This window comes from Vulpes vulpes, chromosome 2 (genome assembly GCF_048418805.1).
Source record: "Vulpes vulpes isolate BD-2025 chromosome 2, VulVul3, whole genome shotgun sequence".
In the NCBI taxonomy this organism is placed as follows: Eukaryota; Metazoa; Chordata; class Mammalia; order Carnivora; family Canidae; genus Vulpes; species Vulpes vulpes.
This window is the reverse complement of record NC_132781.1, coordinates 155,633,739-155,653,201: the sequence shown is the minus strand read 5'-3', so window position 1 is coordinate 155,653,201 and position 19,463 is coordinate 155,633,739. Positions and strand designations below refer to the sequence as shown.

The 19,463-nt window shown below is 51.9% G+C and overlaps 1 protein-coding gene across 1 annotated transcript in view; it reads right to left on the bottom strand.

Annotated features, from left to right (window-relative positions):
• Positions 1–515: 515 nt before the first annotated feature.
• ASAP3 (ArfGAP with SH3 domain, ankyrin repeat and PH domain 3) overlaps positions 516–19,463 on the bottom strand; it is a 49,305-nt gene continuing 30,357 nt past the window's right edge. The window contains 23 exon segments of the mRNA XM_026012434.2: positions 516–927; positions 930–957; positions 1,900–1,947; positions 1,949–1,991; positions 2,552–2,759; positions 3,601–3,796; positions 3,932–4,039; positions 4,134–4,201; positions 4,988–5,103; positions 5,275–5,360; positions 6,310–6,487; positions 6,724–6,818; positions 7,014–7,147; positions 7,237–7,427; positions 7,548–7,596; positions 8,945–9,032; positions 9,357–9,426; positions 10,506–10,615; positions 10,796–10,882; positions 11,043–11,118; positions 11,546–11,631; positions 11,833–11,944; positions 18,936–18,985. Of these exon segments, the coding sequence (XP_025868219.2) occupies positions 884–927; positions 930–957; positions 1,900–1,947; positions 1,949–1,991; positions 2,552–2,759; positions 3,601–3,796; positions 3,932–4,039; positions 4,134–4,201; positions 4,988–5,103; positions 5,275–5,360; positions 6,310–6,487; positions 6,724–6,818; positions 7,014–7,147; positions 7,237–7,427; positions 7,548–7,596; positions 8,945–9,032; positions 9,357–9,426; positions 10,506–10,615; positions 10,796–10,882; positions 11,043–11,118; positions 11,546–11,631; positions 11,833–11,944; positions 18,936–18,985 (2,271 nt within the window). The 3' untranslated portion in view covers positions 516–883.

Here is a 19,463-nt window from a genome sequence, read left to right as displayed (position 1 = left end):
ACTGGAAGGCTCCTGAGTTGACCAAAGATAAAAGAGAGAAGGGAAGATCAATCATCCCAGACCATTCCTTTCTTTCCTGCTGCATCAAGGAGAGTAGGCAAATAGGGGTTACTCCTAGTCTACACTTCCTGGCTGGGGAATCGGGCAGAGGTCCCCGGGAAGGCTGTGCTGTCCCTCGAAAGGAGTGCTATTGTTTACTTAACAGCCAGTACCGCATGAGACTGGCCAACCAGAATGGATGTGAGCTGTAGACGGTGTAATGTCACGTCGGTGTAAGCCAGCTGATCACCTGTCTGCCCCTGGGCCCGGGACCATCCCCTGGAATCGAGCCCTGCCCATTCCCAAGCCCAGCCTTTGGGATCAGTGTCCCAGCAAGGGACCACATCTGTAAGACCCTTATCTTACTCATGTGGCCTCTGGACATAGAGAGGAACTCAGTAAAGGAATACTAGATTGATGGATGTCCAAGAAGACAGTCCCTTGGGGCCAGAATCCCTGGTCTGGATGATGAAGGTGGGCTGGTCCCACTGTTATACAGCCCCCAGACTGATGGGAGAAACACAGTTCTGGTCTGAGGAGACTGAGGGTTCTGCAGCCACAGCTAGCTCAAGAGCACTCCAACCCAGCCGTAGGGCTCCCTGGGTGGTGACAGGATAGAGAGGAAGAGCTGCTATCAGGCCTAACTTGGAAGGATCCCAAATCCTTGGAGGGGGTGTAGGCCCATGGCAGGGAGGAAGGCCAGCCCCAGATGCACAAGGGACAGACAGAGCAAGACCCAAGGGAACAGATACTTCAGTTCCCCGGTCTTGTGGGCTCAAGTCCCAGCTCTGAACACTGGGATCCAACATGGGGGTAGTTCAGGCATGTAAGGGCCAGCAAGGAGCTAGTCTTGTAAAAGCTGCACAGAGTTTCCAGGAAAACCCCCATCCTTGGGCCCTCTCCTTCAGTGGAGCCAGCCTGTGGAGAGAAGAATGAAGACTGACATTTTCTGGGTGCCTATATTATACACCAGCTGTTTATCTCCCTCAGTTCCATCACTGTCCTATGATAGATTCATGAAATCATCCCCATTTAACAGACAATGAAACTGACGCTTGAAGAAGCCAAGCCACTTTTCTGAGGCCGCTACCTCCTACAGCCCGAGCTCTTTTTATCACACCCATCTGAACGACCAGTATCTACTAAATGCTGGGCCATGGTACCTGGTTGTAGATACAGATCGGTGTCTGGTGCCTGACTTTGATGGAGTGAAGATGACCAATTCCTCAGAGACACCCAACTCCTGGCCCTGCTGTCTCCCACTCCCAGAGCAGACAACCACAGCCACCCCTGAGGGATCCCCAGGGGAACAGGGAGCAGGAGTTTCATTCTCAGCCACGCTGGCTCTGTCCTGTGCCCAATCCCCAGTTCCTCAACTAACTGTGGGTAACTGTGAGACACTTCGTGATTCAGTCAGGTTAAGGGTGACAGCTCTTGCCTCGTCCCTGTCACGTCTCTATGCCTGGGGGCTGGCAGCATGAGGGGATTCCAGGAGACTCCTAATCAACGGGACAATTAGGCAAACCATGGGCCGGTACAGGCTGCCCTAATCCCACCTCATCTGCAGGGCAGTGAGCCACCAGCCTGGCTGACACAGGTTTGCTAACCTCCCCTGTTACCCAGAGCTCGGGCCTCATCACCTCTGCCGTCCCTGAGGACCTGGGCTCTCCCCAGCTTCGTGAGTCCTGGGCTGGAGTGGGAAGGGGGTACACCAGGACAGGGACTGGCCAAACTGTGGCCACCTGGCCTCATATGTACCCCAGTCACGGGGTCCTCTACCCCAACCACCTACTGTTGACTAACTCTTGCCTCCTATGGGTCCTGCCACCACCCCTCAAACCACAGTCCCAGAGCTCATACCAGCATGCTCCTTCTGGGCAGAGGCTGCCTGGTTGAGGGACGATCTTCCAGGCTCCAGTCCACCCCGCCGATAGGAACGAGTGCTCTCGGAGCTGGAAGGCAGGGAAAGGCCAAGGTGACCTCATGCCAGCCTCTTAGAGAGGGGGAGAAAGAGCTCAGGTATAGGCTGGGGCCTAAGACAGGTGGGTAAAGAGTCCTCCAGGCTCCTAGCTGGGTCCATTACAGGCTGCAGAGGCCTGGAACTAGCCTCCTGAGGGCTCTGGAGCTTTCTTGTATCTACTCCCCAAGCTCCAAACTGAAAGGGTTCTTTGCAGGGCAGGGAGGACTGGATCGTGGGCTGGAGAAGGGACACAGCCAAGATTCCACCGAGGACCTCTGGAAGCTCCATGGGCAGGACTGGGCCTTCTCTATTCCATCTGCAGCGGTCTGGGTCCCAGGCTCCTTCCCAGCTCTCCAGGCCAGACTCAGGGGGCAGGTGTGTGAAAGCAAAGGGTCCACTCACCCTCCACTAAGGGCTAGCATACTGCCTTGGTCATGGGCCTCAGAGCTGGGAGGTGTCCCAGTCTTTAGGCAGGCACCATTTACAGGTGGGGAAATAAATGATGTACAGAGGGGTCTGGAAACTTGCTCAGTTGCATAGCTGGGCTCTCACCTGAACCTGACTGGGGGGTACATCTCTGCAGGGGTGGTTCCAAATGTCAGGCTGGGTCGGGAGGGGCCCTCCTCAGAGCTGGATGGGGTTTGGCCTGGACCTGCAGCTTCCACGGGGCTTGTGAGGTTGGAAGTGGTGCAGGGTGGACTGCCTAGGCTCTCAAGGGCCCCAGAAGGCTCTGAGCTCAGGCTGGGGACTTCAGAACGATCTGGAATCAAAAGTGACAAAGCCTGTATTTATCTCTTACTCTCCAACACGGCTGCCCCCCACTCACCATGCCACCCACTTGTCTGGTGTCCCCGCCAACGTCTCCCCACCATGCTTCTGTCTCATTTGCTCTGAGAGCCAGGCCACACTGATGCACTGTCTTGCTTCTGCTCCCCATGCCCCCCAGTCCGGGCTCCTCTGCTCATCCCTCAGCTCAGCTCAGGTGCTACCCTGACAGGATGCCTTCCTCAACCACCCCTCAGTCCCAACAGGACATGCCTCTCCCTCTCCTGAGCTCCCACAACCAGCCTGTTCATTCAATGAATAGTTCTTGAGACAGCCAGGTGGGCGCTGTACTAGGTGCAGGAGAAATACTAGTCAACAGAACACTCAGGTTCCTGTCCTTTTGAGATTTACACTCTTTTTTTAGGGAGGGTTGAGTGGGATTTACATTCTATACCATTATGTCTAATATTGTAATGAATCACACTCCAGCTTTTATTTCCCCCACTAGACTGTGTCTCAGTCCAAAATACTAGAGACGAGACACAGTGGACAGTCAATAAATCCTTCTCTCTTTATTTAAGTAAAGCATTGAGGAATTTAGAATAAGACAGATCTGGGTTTGATTCCCACATTGGGGACTTATTAGCTATGGGATCTTGGACACGTTACTTGACATCTCTCTTCCTTTACCCATAAGGAGGATAACCTCGACCTGACAAATGATTGTGAGGGTAGGAGGATGGCACGGACTATCACGTGCCCTCTTAGTGCGCTGGCACCTAGCGCAGTCCCTCAGGAATGGCATGCTGAGCATTTTTCTGGGCAGCCAACCATACCTCCAGTGGCGTGTCCTGCACGCCCATGGACCATGGTTCGAGAAAGGTTTTTGACTGGCAAAGGTGGAGGGCCGGCCTCACTCTGGCTCTGAGGGGCAGCTAGTCCCAGGCTGGCGATGGTCTCATAGGTCTTGTTGCTGAGGTCGATCCTCCCACTGGCCCAGCGGGCCTGGGCTGGGGGCTTCAGGGGGCAGCGCTGCAGAGTAAAAAGTATGGAAGAAAGGACAATCTGGTTCCTCTAATTCAGACCTACTCCCCTCCCCACCAGGTCCAGTCTGGCTCTTTCCATCTGCTGTCTAACGAAGGCCCGAGAGATGGGGTGGGGACCCACCTTCTCTTCCTCATCCTCCTCACTGTCAGAGCCAGGCTCGGTGGAGATTCCCCAAGAGTAGTCCACGTGCAGAGGGAAGGCGAGGGTCCCAGCCTGGGCCTGCTCCAGCTGCCAATAACAAAGCCTTGGCAGTTCAGAGGGTCAGGGGCTCAGCAGAGAAAGAGGAAGGGTCAGGGGCTTCCCCTCCTTTCCTAGACCTCACCAGCTCCTCACACTCCTTGTGCTGCTTCCTCCTGGCTATGTCCAGAGCTGTCTCTCCTGCCTCGTTCACTGTGAGGGGTAAAGTCAAGGGTCATGGTCAGGGTCAAAAGGCATTATAGCTTAGAGGTTAAGATGGGCCTCTGGAATCAGATTGTGTTTGAATCTTGGTTCTGCTACTTCCTGGCTGTGTGAACTTGGGCAAGTTACTAAGCCTTCCTGGGCCGTGATTTTCTTATCTATAAAATGAGTGTAATACTTGTAACTTTCTGATGACATTGCTGTGAGGAGTTTTTTTTTTTTTTTTTTAGATTTTTATTTATCTTTTAATGAGAGACACACAGAGAGAGAGGCAGAGACACAGGCAGCGGGAAAAGTAGGCTCCCCATGGGGAGCCCAATGCAGGACTCGATCCCAGGACCTCGGGATTATGACCGGAGCCGAAGGCAGATGCTCAACCACTGAGCCACCCAGGCGTCCCTGCTGTGAGGATTAAATGAGTTACGATGTGTAGAGCACCTGGTGCGTTACAAGGCACATGTTAACCAGTAAGTAGTGGCTGTCATTATCACTATTATCTGAGTTCAGCTAGTATTTATTTGCTTAGGTACTTTCAGGAATGTTTATCTTCTCAGCAGGTCTACTAGGTCATATTATACCCATTTTATACATGAGGTTCAAGAGGTGAGTGAACAAATCCCAGGGCCACAGAGGTAGTCAGAGGCAAGCCAGGATTAGAACCCAAGTCTGTCCGCAAAGTCCATGCCTATTACTGGGCTCTCAGTCTGGGAAGAAGGCAGGAAGTTCCACACCAGGGGCAGTAGGGATGGGAGTCTTGTGGAGTGGGTGGCCACCCACCTGTGCCAACCGCAGCTCTCCCTTTCAACAGCAGCTTGAGGCAGTCAGGCTGGTTGTAGAGAGCAGCATAGTGCAGAGCGCTGTGGCCGTCCGCAGCCTTGGCATCCAGGTGACCTCTGTGGGTGGGGGGTCAGGGAGGAAGGAGGGAGAATGGACAGGGGAAGGGGTCAAAGTCAGGGGAAAAAAGAGGGAGGGGGAAGGACTGGGGAGAAGACAAAGGGAAGGGGGAGAGGGGGAGGATAAGGAGGTGGGTGAGGAAGTGGGCAGATGGGCAGGGAAGTTCTCACCCATTTTGGATGATGAAGTCCACCAGGGGCAGGGAGGCCTGGCTGGCGATTCTGACAGCCAAGTGCAGGGCGAGCTCTCCAGGTGCCTGGGTACACGTCCAGACCTCTGAATTTCCCCCAGTTCACCTGCCTGCAGCCCAGCACTATCCTCTTGAACTCTGGCTGCCCCTGACACCTCCAGATATAAAGCTGCTAGGGCCCCAAGAGAAGAGACTGCAGGGCTGGTACCTCATGTTTGGGACGAGGGTGAGAGACCATTGCTTCACTGCTTCCTTCAGCGGCCCCGTCTCCTCTCGCCCCAGTAATAGGTGCCTCCCCAACTAGGCTTTCTCTCTCTGTGCCTCTTTCTCAGGCTCTCCCACCCAGAGCTCAGCTAACCTCATGCTTTCAGCTATCACTCATTTGCAGGCTGTTCCAAGTTCTTACCTCACCTAAGTGCTGCCCCTCCCTGCCCACTGGACAGCCCCACCAAGATATCAGACAGACAGCTCCAAGGCAGGACATCAATTTTCATCTACAGTGAGCAACTCCTGTCAATTTAACCTTTCAAACATCTCTGATACCCTTCCCCTCCTGCCCCCATCCCCCGCTCATGTGATGTTTGTTACTAGAATCACCAATGCAATAGCGTTCCCTGATCTAATCTGACTTACCCTTACCCGTTTCCAAGGCTAGTCAAGAAGAAAGATATGAACATTTCTTGCACACATAATATGTGCTTGGCCCTTTATACACACGACTTCATTCTCACTCCAACCCTGTGGGTGCTATCATTAACTCATTTCACAGATGAGAAACTAAGACTCAGAGAAGTTAAGTAACCTGCCTAGATCCCGCAGCCAGGAAAACACAGCGCCAGGACTCGGCCCCGGCCTGCCTGACTGAAGTGCTCTGATCCTGTTACCCCTCTGAGGGGTGGGGTTTAAGCAGATGTCAGAGGCGGGCCAGGGTGGAGGGACACCTGGACCCGGAGAGGACTGGGGAGTAGGGTAGAAAGTCGGTGGGGTGTAAGTGGCCCTTGGGGGTGGTCCTCACCTGCCCCTCGGGCCCAGGCAGCAGCTGTCCGAAGTCCTGCCCGTTAGCGAAGGCCTCCAGCACGGACAGGAGGTCCCGGTTGCAAATGGCCATCCGGAGTCTGTGGGGCTCGGGTGTGGACCGGCGCGCAAACCTGTGTTCCACGTACTTGGCCACGATGTAATCCCTGCGCGTGTTCCTGCAGAAGTCAACCACCATCTCAGGGCAAGGGCCGTTTCCATCCAGCTGACCCCTGGAACCACCCCACAGGAGCTCCGGGCCTCCTTTCCACCATCCATGTCCTGGACCCCTCCCGATGTGTGGCTCCCTTCTCCCCAGACTTCTGGTCCAGGACCCTCCGGAGACTATGGAGCTGGGGAAGCAGAATTCCCAGCCAGGATGCCCCCCTTCCCCCCAATCTGGGAGTCCCCTTACATGTCACTCTCCGCTGAGGGTTTAGGGCCGCCGCGTGCGGGCAGCTGGGCCTCCATGATCTCATTGAAGCGCGTGTTTCCGATGTTCAAGGCCAGCTGGGGTCGCGGGAGAGTGGTGGGGGTAAGGGGGTAAGGCGGTTAGGACAGCGCCCCTTGGAGCCGCGAGCCTCCCCACCCACCCGAGGGTGTTCCCGGATCCACCGGACCCACAACCCCCGGGGCGGAGCCCGTCGGCCCAAGCCCCGCCCCTCCTCCGGGCCCTCCCCTCCCCTGGCCCCGCCCCGCCCTCACCAACAGCTCCGAGGGGCCCAGCAGGTCCAAGGTGAGGGACTGCATGCGCGAGAAGCGCACGCCCAGCTCGCGGTGGACGCCCGAGCACTGGATGCAGGTGAGCACGCCCAGGTTGGTGCTGAGCCACGTGGGGTCTGCAAGGTTAGAGCCCAACTCGTGCCTGGAGGTGCCCTCCCCTCCCCTCCGCTGCCCCCTCCCCACCCTCCCCGCCCGGATGGCCCACCTGCAGCCCCGCAGTCGCAGCACTGGCCGTTCCCGGGTCTGCTTTTCACCTCCGAGATGAGCAGCTTCGTGAGGTCCTGGGGCTCCCCGTCCAGCCCGGCGCCCCCCCAGGGTCCCGGGCCGCCGCTGGGCTCCCCGAGGAAGGCACTGCTCAAGGCCTCATCCTTGCTGTTCTGTAGCACTGACACCCACCTAGAGGGGGACGCAGGGTGACATGGGAGTGATACCCGCAGGGGTGGGGTCCCCCGAGGCTAGGGGTAGTTAGGACTCCCCTGACCCCACCTCCAAGCAGGCCATGTGGGGGTCACTCACGCCTCACACTCATGTTCATCCTCTGCCTGGAAGTGGTAGGTCCTGTTGTCTGTGGGGGGAAGGGGAGAAATCCTGTGGATGCCCTGGGCCCAAGGAGCCCTCACCCAAACCGCTGGGTCCAGGTGGAGCTCTTTGTGCCTGCGGAGGCAGGCTGCGCCTACTGGGAGTGGGGAGCGTGATGGCTGGCAGGGTAGTGGCTGGCAGCATGGGCAGTTTCTCAGAAGTCACCTCTAAAGGAGGATCCCAACAATGCCCTCTCTCCCAGCGTCTAGGGAGGTCTCCCAGAGCAGAGGACCCCACCTACCTTAGGACTCTATCCTCTGAACCTACTGCTACCACCCCATTTGAGCCCTCAGCCCTCCTGTCTGGTCTCCCCGCTCTCCAACTCCCCCCTGCCCAACCTGTACTGGCTGCCAGACTGTTGTGCCCAAAGTGCTGATCTAATCACACCACCCCCTCTCCAAGACCCACTGTGGCTCCCTATTGCCAGGAAATAAGGTCCAAACCTTTAAGAGGCATTCCTAGGCCTCATCTCCCACTGCTCTCCTCTGTGAACTGTACTCTGGTCATACTGGTCAGACCCACTCTCCTGCTCCCATGCCTTTCATCATGCCAATCCTGTCCTGAAACGTCCTCCCCTAAACTGCATTCTGTGTCCTTCAAGGCTCCACTCAAATGCTCTCCAAGCAGCCTTTCCCAATTCCCCACAGCAGGGCAGGCCTTATCCTCCCTTATCTTTGACAGTGCTATATCTGCACCTCTCTTCTGGATGCTCCCCATCATCTTACAGTTCTGGGTTCCCACATCACATCCCTGCCAGAGAGACCTCCCCGAGGATGAGATCTAGGTCTTTCTTGGCCTGCACTGGCCCCACGTAAAGGCTAGCATAAAAGCCTCCAAAGGATGAAGAGTGAAAATTTGGAAGAAATAATCCATTCAAATCTACTTTACAGAATTAATCATATATAATGTGGGATGTATAGGTACATTGTAATGTTTAATGGGATGTGGAGTGAAGCCTCTAAAAAGAGTGTCCTGGGCAGCCTGGGTGGCTTAGTGTTTTTTTTGGCTTAGCGGTTTAGTGCTGCCTTCGGCCCAGCACAGGATCCTGGAGACCAGGATCGAGTCCCATGTCAGGTTCCCTTCATGGAGCCTGCTTCTCCCTCTGCCTGTGTCTCTGCCTCTCTCTCTCTCTGTCTCATGAATAAATAAATAAAATCTTTAAAAATAAAAAAGAGTGTCCAGGGCCTAATAAGGTATCTGATGCCTGCAGTGGCAGCTATTTGATAAACACATGTGGAATTAGACAAAGGTCCCTAACTGAAGCCTCCCAGGAGCTAATAGTTCTCTTAGAGAAGCTCTGGGTAGTTGTGGGGGAGGAAACAGGGACTACTCACGGGTCACCAGGTCAAAGCACTTTTTCTCCTCAGGGTTTGGCCTCACTTGGCACGTCAGCAGGGTCAGCTTCACTGGGGGCCGGTTTATCTGTGGGAATTTGAGGACAGAAAATCCACATTACTCTCTGGGTCTCCTAGACTCTTCGGCTTCCATTTCCCAGTCGGTTAAATGGGCATAATAGTCCTGTTCCAGTTCATATCTCCCCTCTCCCAGCAACTCATGGATGTGGGGTGTGGGCCAAGACTAGGTTGGGAGCTTTGAGTCCTATCCTTCCTCCCGTTGGGGGTCTGCAGCAACCTGGATTCAGGTTTGGGGGCCAGGGCTAGAGAGGGAGCTTGACACTTGTTTGTTCAGAAGTGAAGAGAGGACCCATTGATCGTATCCTGAGACCCCGACCCCTCCAGGCCTCACCGTGCTGTGTGAGATGGTCAGGCAGCCGTACTTGACTCCACACTTCCTTTTCTGCCAGACTCTTCGAATTCTAGAGCCCAGAGGGATAGAGAGACACTGACCCAAGGGTCACACCTAATTCCCCTGTATCAGAAAACAGAGTCCTGGACCAGGTCCTCAGCCCCTCCTGTATGACCTCTAGCCACACTTCTTCACCTCTTCCATCTCCTAACCCCTACACCCCTCACTTTCTGGGGCTCCCTTCTGATGGAGGGAAACATACCCCCACTCTCTGGAAATCTTTATTCTAAAGGGGACCATGTGACACGGGCCCTCTGAGAGCTTCTAGTCTGATAAGGAGACACAGCTCCCAACCTTAGGGAACTCTTAGTCTGAAAGGAGGATCAGACTCTTTACCACAACACATGCATTATGATTAAGTATAAAGCAAGATAAATATTGAGACCCCAAAAATAAAATTAGCAAACGCACAATCCAAAGCTACTGAATATCTCTGTAAGAGGTAAATACTAATTAGTATGACAAAGCTATTCTCCTCTGATTAAAAACTAATTAGTAAGTAGAAACTTGAACACATCCCATGGAGCCTTTGCATTTCACACGCTGATTTTTTTTTTTTTAAGATTTTATTTATTTATTCATGAGAGACACAGAGAGAGATGGGCAGAGGCACAGGCAGAGGGAGAAGCAGACTCCATGCAGGGAGCCAGATGCAAGACTCGATCCCGGGATTCCAGGATCATGCCCTGGGCAGAAGGCAGGCACTAAACCACTGAGCCACCCAGGGATCCCCTATACGCTGATTTTTTTTAAACCAGGGAGCAAGGCACAGTCAACACTTTCATATTCCAGGCATACTCAGTATATTATAGAGGTTAAGGGTAAGGGCCTGGAGAAGGTCTAGGGCATGACAAGTGCTCAGTAAGTGCCATCTGCCACTTTTCTTTTTCATATTAGGAACAATGGTGACTTCTAGCAGAAGTTCATGCGCCTAGGATTCTGATGGTTTTGCATTGCCAGAGCAGAGGGTCCTGGAACCCTCACAGTCTATGTAAATGATGAGAACAGTCCCATTGGGCAGCTCCACCAACTGTCACTTACTGGCTGTGTGGCATTGGGCAGGTTACTCAAGCTCCCTGAGTCACTTACCCGTCACTCTTCTTGTACAGAAAGCCCACCTTCTCTGTCCCAAACTGCTTGTTGCCTTGGTGCTGATGGATGCTGTAGCCACCTCCTGAGTTCTTCCGGCTTAGGTTCTCCTGTTCCTCGGATAGGCAAAGGAGACCTTAGGGCATCTGGGTGGGAAGAGCCTTATTCTGCAGGGGTCTCTCTCGAGGACACTTCTCAAGGGACCTTTGAAGTGGGGTCTTCCTTCTCTCCCCCCCTCCACGGTGGGCCTTGGGGGAAGGTGTTCATTTGGGGATGATTCAAGAGCTGACCTCTCTGCTCTCAAGCTGCAGTGTCCCTCGGAGGGAGTCCCGGAGCTGGGCCAGCTTCTGTAGCTCCTCCTCCTGGGCTTGACGCAGCTGTGCAAAAGAGGGCAGGGCCCCACTATCAGCTGGCAGGTGTGCTAGGTGCACAGCCCAGACCAAGACTAGCAGGGTGGCAGCCAGCCCCTCCACACCCACAGATTCTCCTGGAAAGACAGGGGCTTGACCAGGTGCCCAAGGGTGAGGCCCAACTTACTGCATGTACAGAGGCTGCCAGCTTCTCGATGAAGGGGGACAGGCTCTGAGCAGCCTTCCAGCCATCTTGGAAAAAGCTAAGAGGTATGAGGCCAAACAAGGGATGAAAAGGGTGAGCATGAGAGCAGCAGGAAGTGTGGGAGGAGGTGCTCCAAGGATCACAGGGCACCTGGGGGCAGTCTCCCCTGCCAGCCAGGAGCCGGCTCTCTGGAGCCAAGTCGTCTGGATCCAGATCTCACTGACAAGCTGTGTGATGTTAGTATATCTGAGGATATACAGAGATAATAACACTACCCATTCACAGGGTTGCTGGGGATGGGGCAGGAGCAAATGCGTAAAGCACTTAGTGCCCGATACATGGTGAGCACCCACTAAAGAGCATAACCAACAAGGCACGGACACACAGAGTCCTCAAGGGCCTGGGGATGGGCTTCGTTTTGCATTGCCTGAAGGGTTAAGGGGTACGGGCCGTGGAATGGGGGTGCAGACAGGGGAGAAACCTACTTGTGCTGAGCGTGGAAGAACTTGATGAGGCTCTGCAGGAAATCGGGACCCTGCTTCATCTGGCTCTCGCCGGCTCTCAGCAGATACTGAGGAAAGAGCAGGGCCAAGGGTGCGATGTGAGCAGGAGCTGAATCCTGGGGCAAGGGGCCACCATCACTGAACTTCTTGGCCACCACTGAACCTTAGTGATGTCCCTCTTGGCCAGGACCTGTGACTGGGCCCCTGGGGGCTCAGGTGGGGAAGACAGACACATCCTACCCCACCCTCACCCCTGCAGCACCCCTTACCTCACACATGTGCAGCTGAAAGACGCGCCGCTCTCTCTGCGTGTCCTGGGCCACCTCCCCAAGGCTCCCTCCTGTCACCCGGGCCCGGTCCCTCTCCTTCTCCAGCTTGGCCCTAGGCCCCAAGGAAAGAGAGGCCTGTACAACTCTCGCTATAGCCCCTTTCACATCCCACCACCTCTCTGTGCTCCCTTCTGCCACAAGCACACGAGAGTGAGGGGGCCCTCTGTATGCCAGCGGTGTATATGGCAGGGCTGGGGAACGAGGGTGAACAAGGAGGATGATCCAGGAGTCCCCAGGCTGGTGGTGGAGAAAGACGCAGATCAAATCACAGCCTTGGAGAGGGCAAGGGGAGACTAAAATGGGGATCCGACCTCATCGGGCTGCTCAGGAAGTGCTGTTGGAGGTGAGATCTGAAGCCTGAGAAGCCGCCTGGAGGAAGCCAGAAGCTTCAGACTGTGTGAGAGCTTGAGGCAGGAGGCATCAGGGCTCGGGAGTGGACGTGGGGAGAAAGTGGTTCCAGGGGAGGTACAGAGAGGCACCAGATAAGGCAGGGCCTGATTCGGATCATGTCAGGGTTCCCAAGGGCAATGGGCAGGAGTTGAAGGTTTTAATGCAGGGAAGTGATGGGTTTAGGTGAGGACCAGGAGGGTTTGGGGTGACCAGTATGATTTTGCTGGAAGGGATTTAGGACCACGTGATTTAAAGGATCACCAAGTGCCTTCATACTTCATATTTGAGCCATGGAGCTTCCCATTTAAAGCTTAGGAAACCCTTGTTCTTTTCTTTGTAAATGAAGACACCTCCCGTGCTTGTAGCTAAAAGTAACCTGGGCCTTGCCCCCACAGATCTCAAGGGTTGGCCGTTTTCTTCGGGGATGGGTGGATCTGTGCATAAATGATTTCCTGGAAATCCCACACCCATCAGACCACCCACTCTCAGCCAGGAAAGCGTTTCCACATCTGGGGCTGGGCACATGTAACCGCAACTCCTCCGTGAAGATGTCTTGCTTATCAGTTTTGCTTTCAAGTAGGTGCCAGCCCTGAGCAAAGACAGCTGTGGGATACATTACAAGCATCACTTCCCCTCTCTGAACCTGTCTCCTCATCTGCAAAATGTGGGGATCCTAATCGGTACCCAGATGAGACAGAGGATGCAAAAGACTTAGCACACAGAAGACCGTACAGCTATTATTATCATAGGTCCCTCTAGGCCCTAGTTTTCCCATCTGTAAACTGGGGAAGCAGTGGCCTAGGCATAGTTTATTCTGGCTTTAAAGTTCCAGGCCTAAAAAATAAAAAAATAAAAAAAAAATAAAGTTCCAGGCCTTACCGAGATCTGGCCTCCAGGATAGTGTTTATATGCAGAATCTGTCCCTGGAGATCCATAGAGTAGTTTCTCAATCATGGAACTATAGACACTTTGACCAGATCATTCTTTGATGTGGGTGTAGATAATTCTGTGGATGTAGGATGTTTAGCAGTATCCCTGACCTCTACCCACAAGCTGCCAGTAGCATCTTCTAGTTGTGACAGCCAGAAATGTCTCCTGGGGGTGAGGTGGGGGTGCAAAATCACCCCTGAGTGAGAACCACTGCTTTAGCGTACAGTTGTATAGGTTTTCTAGAAAAAAATTCCTTAAGAGTGGCTACTTTTCATTTCCCTAAGGCTTTTTTTTTTTTTTTCCTAAGGCTTTATCATATCCTGAGAGGGGAGACTGTAACAGGGTAGTGGAAAAGTTGAGGTGGGGACTGACCCTGTGAACTGGGCCTGGGGGTCATGACAGATGCTTTCTGTGGGATCTGAAGATGAGCAGCAGAGTGGTGATGGCTAGGCCTGCAGCATGTCAGCAGTGAGCTTGGCAGCTTGCTAGGGAGCACGGGAGACAGAGCAGGCAAAGCAGCTGGAAGGGGCAGGGGAATCTCCCATATATGTTGCTACCCTAGCTTTCAATAGTAAAAAAGGAAAACTAAGCTAGACATCTATTAGTAGAAAGTAGTTAAATAATTATGCTATGGCCAGCTAGAGGAATACTATGGAACTGTTAAAAAAAGACAAGGAAGCTCTATATGTACTAACATTGAAAGACATCTGGCTCCAGGGGGGTCCCTGGGTGGCTCAGCAGTTTAGTGCCTGCCATCGGCCCAGGGCATGATCCTCTAGTCGCGGGATCGAGTCCCGCATTCGGCTCCCTGTGTGTAACCTGCTTCTCCCTCTGCCTGTGTCTCTGCCTCTCTCTGTGTGTGTCTGTCATGAATAAATAAATAAAATATATTTTTAAAAAAACACATCTATAAATAAATAAATAAATAAATAATAAATAAATAAATAAATAAAGACATCTGTTCCAGAGTAAATGGATAAAAAGGAAACACAGTATGGTACAGTGGGTAGAAATGCATAGTCTGGGTTTGAATGGCAGCTCTCTCAACCTTTATAAACTTTCTAAGCTTCAGTTCTCCCATGTCAGAAATGAGACAAATACTGCCTTGTTCTCAGATGGTGTAATGCGTGGTACAGTCCCCGGCATATGGTCAGCCCTCAAAACAGCTGGATTATGATGATGCTAATGATATAGATGATTCTGGTAATAACTACTGGTAATTCCTTTCTTTTTTTTTTTTTTTAAGATTTTATTTATTCATTTGAGAGAGAGAGCAAGCAAGCACGCAAGCAAGGGGAACAGCAGAGGGAGAGGGAAAAGCAGGCTCCTCACTGAGCAGGGAACCCAATGTGGGGCCTGATCCCAGGACCCTGAGATCGTGACCTGAGCTGAAGGCAGATGCTCAATGGACTGAACCACCCAGGCACCTCTGATAATTCCTTTCAATAATGTTTTTTTTTTTTTTAATTTTTTTAATTTTTTTTTTTTAGCATAGGATGCTTCCTTATTTATTTAAATTTTTTTGGAATAGGCTCTAGTGGAGATTAAAGGACAGAAGCTAGTTAACTCAGGATGAAGACAAGCTGTAAAGTACGATGCATGGCTCCATGAATTACCATAGCTCTGTCCCTCAGCCTCAGCTAAGGTAATCTACAGAGATTTACCCTCCCAAGTCTGACATTCCCTTGAAATGACCTGCCACCTCACACTATTAGCTGGGGAATGCTTTTTATTCGCTCACACCCTGGCCCAAAAAGAGCAACTCCTATTCCCTCTCTGCCCTCAAAGTTTCACCAGTATTTTATGAACATTTCAAATGTTGGAGATATTTTATTTCCTTTGAAGGGAGTTGCCACAAGAGGAGTAAAATGAATAGTGAGCAAGAAGCAGGGAAATGCTAGTTACTGAGGAGACTAAGAAAAATGGAGAAGGGGACACTGGGGACAGCTTAGTATTCAGATGGGGAGTGAGGAGGTCAGTGAGGAGGATGGTGGGAGAGGAAAGGAATCAAATGAACCCTGCACCTGCCAAGCTGACACCTGGAACCGCCTCTCCTGCGATGCCTCCTCCAGCCACCCTTCCCTGCACCCCAACAAAACTACCTGTCTTTTCTGCCATCCCAGTGCTGATACTGTACCTACGGCACCATCACTTTGTATTTTCATCATTTATCGACCCACCTCTCCTTGCTTACAAACCAGCAGGATCCACTAAGGTAGGGATTGTGGTGGTGCTTTTTCCCCTTACTTCTTTCCTATAAATTGGAGAAAATAATAGCACCTTTCCCAGTCAAGGGAAGTAAATCTGATAACAGATGTAAAGGGCTCATTATAGATCCCAGAAAAAAGGAAGCTCTTAGGTAAGTATAAGTATCAGCTGCCATTATGACTAATTATTATTTTTAAGCACTAACATTGTGCTGGGTGCTCCACCAAACCCCTCACGTATTAAAGCGATAACCCCATGAGGCAGGAACCATGTAAAACCCCATTTTACAGCTGAGAAGCCTGAGGCTGAGACAAGTCACAAATCGCTCAGCTGTTAAGTGCTACAGCTAAGATCTGAATCCAGGTCTGTCTGATGCTATGGCCTCGGGGACGGCACTAGTAACCAAAACTGTGCCTCATATTTGCTCCATCCACCCTTCCCTGCCTGGCTCCCCCAGCTGGTGACAGGCATGGTGTCTTTTTCTTTCTTTCAAAATGTATTAATTTAATTTTTAAAATTTAATTCCAGGGTATCCCTGGGTGGCTCAGCGGTTTAGCGCCTGCCTTTGGCCAAGGGCGTGATCCTGGAGTCCCAGAATCGAATCCCACGTCGGGCTCCCTGCATGGAGCCTGCTTCTTCCTCTACCTGTGTCTCTGCCTCTCTATCATAAATAAATAAATAAGAAATATATTTTTAAAAATTTAATTCCAGCATAGTTAACAGATGGTGTTATATTAGTTTCAGGTGTAGAGTATAGTGGTTCAACAATTCTGTACATTGCTCAGTGCTCATCACGGTAAGTGATTTATTGATTTATTTGAGAGAGTGCATTGAGTATGAGTGGGAGGAGAGGGAAGGGAGAGGGAAAGAATCTGAAGCAAACTTCCCACTGAGTGCAGAGCTCCACACGGAGCCCCACTTGGGGCTCGATCCCACAACCTTGAGTTCACCGCCTGAGCCAAAACCAAGAGTCAGTCGCTGAACAGACTGAGCCCCCCCCAGGCGCCCTATAAGTATACTCTTTAATCCGTATCACCTGTTTCACTCAACCCCCTGCAGTGTCTTTTCTGATAAGGTCACAATCAGAGATTGTTTTACACAAGATGAAGCTGAGACCCAGAGAAGGGAAGTGATGGATTGTCCCAGGGTCAGGAGGATTGTCCCCACCTGGTCAGGGGGATGTGAGGAGCAGAGGCTTAGGCTCCTGCCTCCTGGCCCCTTGCTGTGTTATCCTGGTCTCAGTTCTGGCTCAGAAAGATGGTGAATAAATACTTGTTGACCTGCAGTGCCAGGGGCTGAAGAGGCGTTGTGCTTATTTCATCTCCACATAACCCTACAAGCTATTGCTAGCCCCATTTTTCAGATGAGGAAACAGACCTGCCCATGGAACAGCCTAGAAAAACTAGGCCCCTGCACAGGGCCTGGGGTGCCTTTCTTAGCAGCTCCAGGTAGAAAGGGAATACCCCCTCTTCTACCAGCAACCAGGAAGTGAGACTCCTGGTGGTATCCGACAGATGCTATTCTGGGGCCTTCCAGCTGCTGTCCAGTCTGGTTTGGTAAGAATGAGGTAGAAATGACACAGTAACCCAGGGCTCGCCAACAACTAGCTATCTCTGAAGCCCTCATAAAAAGGAGTGTACACAGACACCTGTGTCAGGAATGTAGCTCAACCTATGTAGCGTGCACGGCAGGAGCCAGGAGGCCACGGAGCATGGCAGGAAGAGCAGTGGACTCAGAAGCTCTGGGTTCTAGTCCAGACCCTGGTGGTAACTCACTGGATAACCTTCACCAAGCCTCTCTCCCCATCAATTACAGAGTCTGTTCTTTAAACAAACCCTTACAGGTGAGATCAAGATGGAAATCTGGTAAAAGCAGAGCTGCTTGGAGGAGGTCAGTGGAGCAGGGCTTATTCTTTCCATTTGGTAGATGGTGTCCTGCGAAGCTGAGGGCCTAGTCAAGGTAACTCACGAAGATGCAGGCCCTGTGGTGACCCCACATCAAAATCCCATGGACAAAGACTGCCTGCATGTGCATGCCCTTCCCTAGGGCTCTCATTAGAGCAGATGGCCATGCCCATCACAGCTCTTACACCCTTCACCCCAGAATCTAGATGCACAACTGCAGTGTAGACAGAGATGCTGCTGGCATGGGGAGTCCCGGGCTTCCTTCAAACTCGGGAGGTCCCCGTGGCCCTGGGGCTGGAGGAACAATAATAAAGCTCCAGGTTCTACTTCTTAGAATCAATCCTACAAAAGGAATAACTGTGGGTGGGAGCAAAGGTTTAGTTCCAAGGATGCTTCCCCAAAGACAGGGGAGACGAAATATGTTACAGATCGTGCATATGTTGGCACACAGTGCACCCATTCAAGTGATGTTGCATAAGAATATGTAATGTTGTAGAAAGATGGTCATGATGTATTTTTCAGTAAAAAAGACAAACAAAAAACCCCAGTATGATTATTATGTCCTCAATTTTGTAAAAATATTTCTTTATATATAGAAAAATGACCAGAAAGATGTTAATGCTTTAGTTTTGGAAAATAAGAATTTTCCTCTTGGTTTTGGGAGTTTCCCCTGCCCCCACATTTTTAAGTGATAAAACGACAGGGTTTGTCCAAACTATCTAAAAATATTCAAACAGAGAAGTACTGGCTAGTACCCAGGTGGCCCTCATCTTCTCCTAAGGATAATTAAAATTGTTTTCTTCTTTTGCTTCTCCTTATTTTCTAAGTTATTCACAACGGACCCATATGGCTTTTGCAAAATGCAAAGAAAACAAAATTTTACAAATAGCAAACCGTGCTCTGAGGTATGGGTAGGCCTGCCTGAGCCCCAGCAGAGTCCTGCAGGCAGAGCCCAAGGAGTCTCTGCTCTGGGGGAACTGGCTCCTTCTGTCCCCATGATGATTCAGTAGCTGGTGAGAGGTCCGGAGTATGGTGTGGTGTACCCAAGAGACCTGGGTATGACACTGACTCCCTTTCCTCCTCTATGTCCACCCAACTAAATGTTTATAGACACTGCCTGGTGTTACAGAAAGAGGATCAAGGAGTGTGAATCCCACTTCTACCTTGCCTACCTGTGTGGCCTTGGGCAAGTGACTTAACCTGTCTGAGCCTCCAACTCCTCCTTTGACAATTGGGACACTAACACCTCCTGTACAGAGCTGGGTGGTTGGGAGAATGAAGTGGCTGGCACGCAGAGGTATTCAGGAAACGGTAAGTGGCTTCTTTCCCTCCCTCTGCCCGAGTCTGGCACCACTGGGCAGGTAGGCCTCTGAGAGTAGCATCCTGGGGTCCCTTCACAACTGCTCCTCTTTGGTGGTCTCACGGTCCAGCCCCCAGACTCCCATCAGGCCTGGGCATAAATTACCCTGGGTAAACACCTCTAGAGAATGAGATGAGTGCACTTTGGGGTGACATGTTTGGGCAGCATTGAAGTTCTCCTCGGTGTCAAGCCTTCTGCTGCAACACCAGTATTACTCCCCTGGGCAAACCACCCTGACCGCAGCCACTTACATTTTGGCTTCATAGTCCTTCCACGCCTTCTCCAGCTGCTTTTTGGAATCCTGTGGTTTCAAAAGAACAATTTGCCCAAAGGACGACTTGGGGTCTGGAATCAACAGTACACTTTGCTACCTTTAGGGTGACCCTGTACTTTCATGCTCCCCTATGCTGCTCAGAGCCATACTCCCAACTAACCCCTCCCCCAAAGCCCTTACTGTAAACCTCACCACCACCCCCAAAACAGACCCAACTGGCCCCATTTTTCAAGGCAGACCCTCTCCTCCCCTAGTTGCTAAGAATCAGCTGGGCTTGGTGGGCCTTGGCCTGAGGTGTGGGAAGATTCTGGGGGTCTGCCCTAAGTCCTCTCCCTCAGAAGACGCAGACCACCATGAGGATGAGGATGGGAAGATGAAGGTCAGACTCCTCCCCTAACTCTATCCCACCCGTTTCTCCTGCCTGGTACTAGACCATCCTTTCAATAGGAAGGGGACAGGTAGAGGGACATATGCACAGAGAGGCTAAGAAGTCTACCCAAGGCCA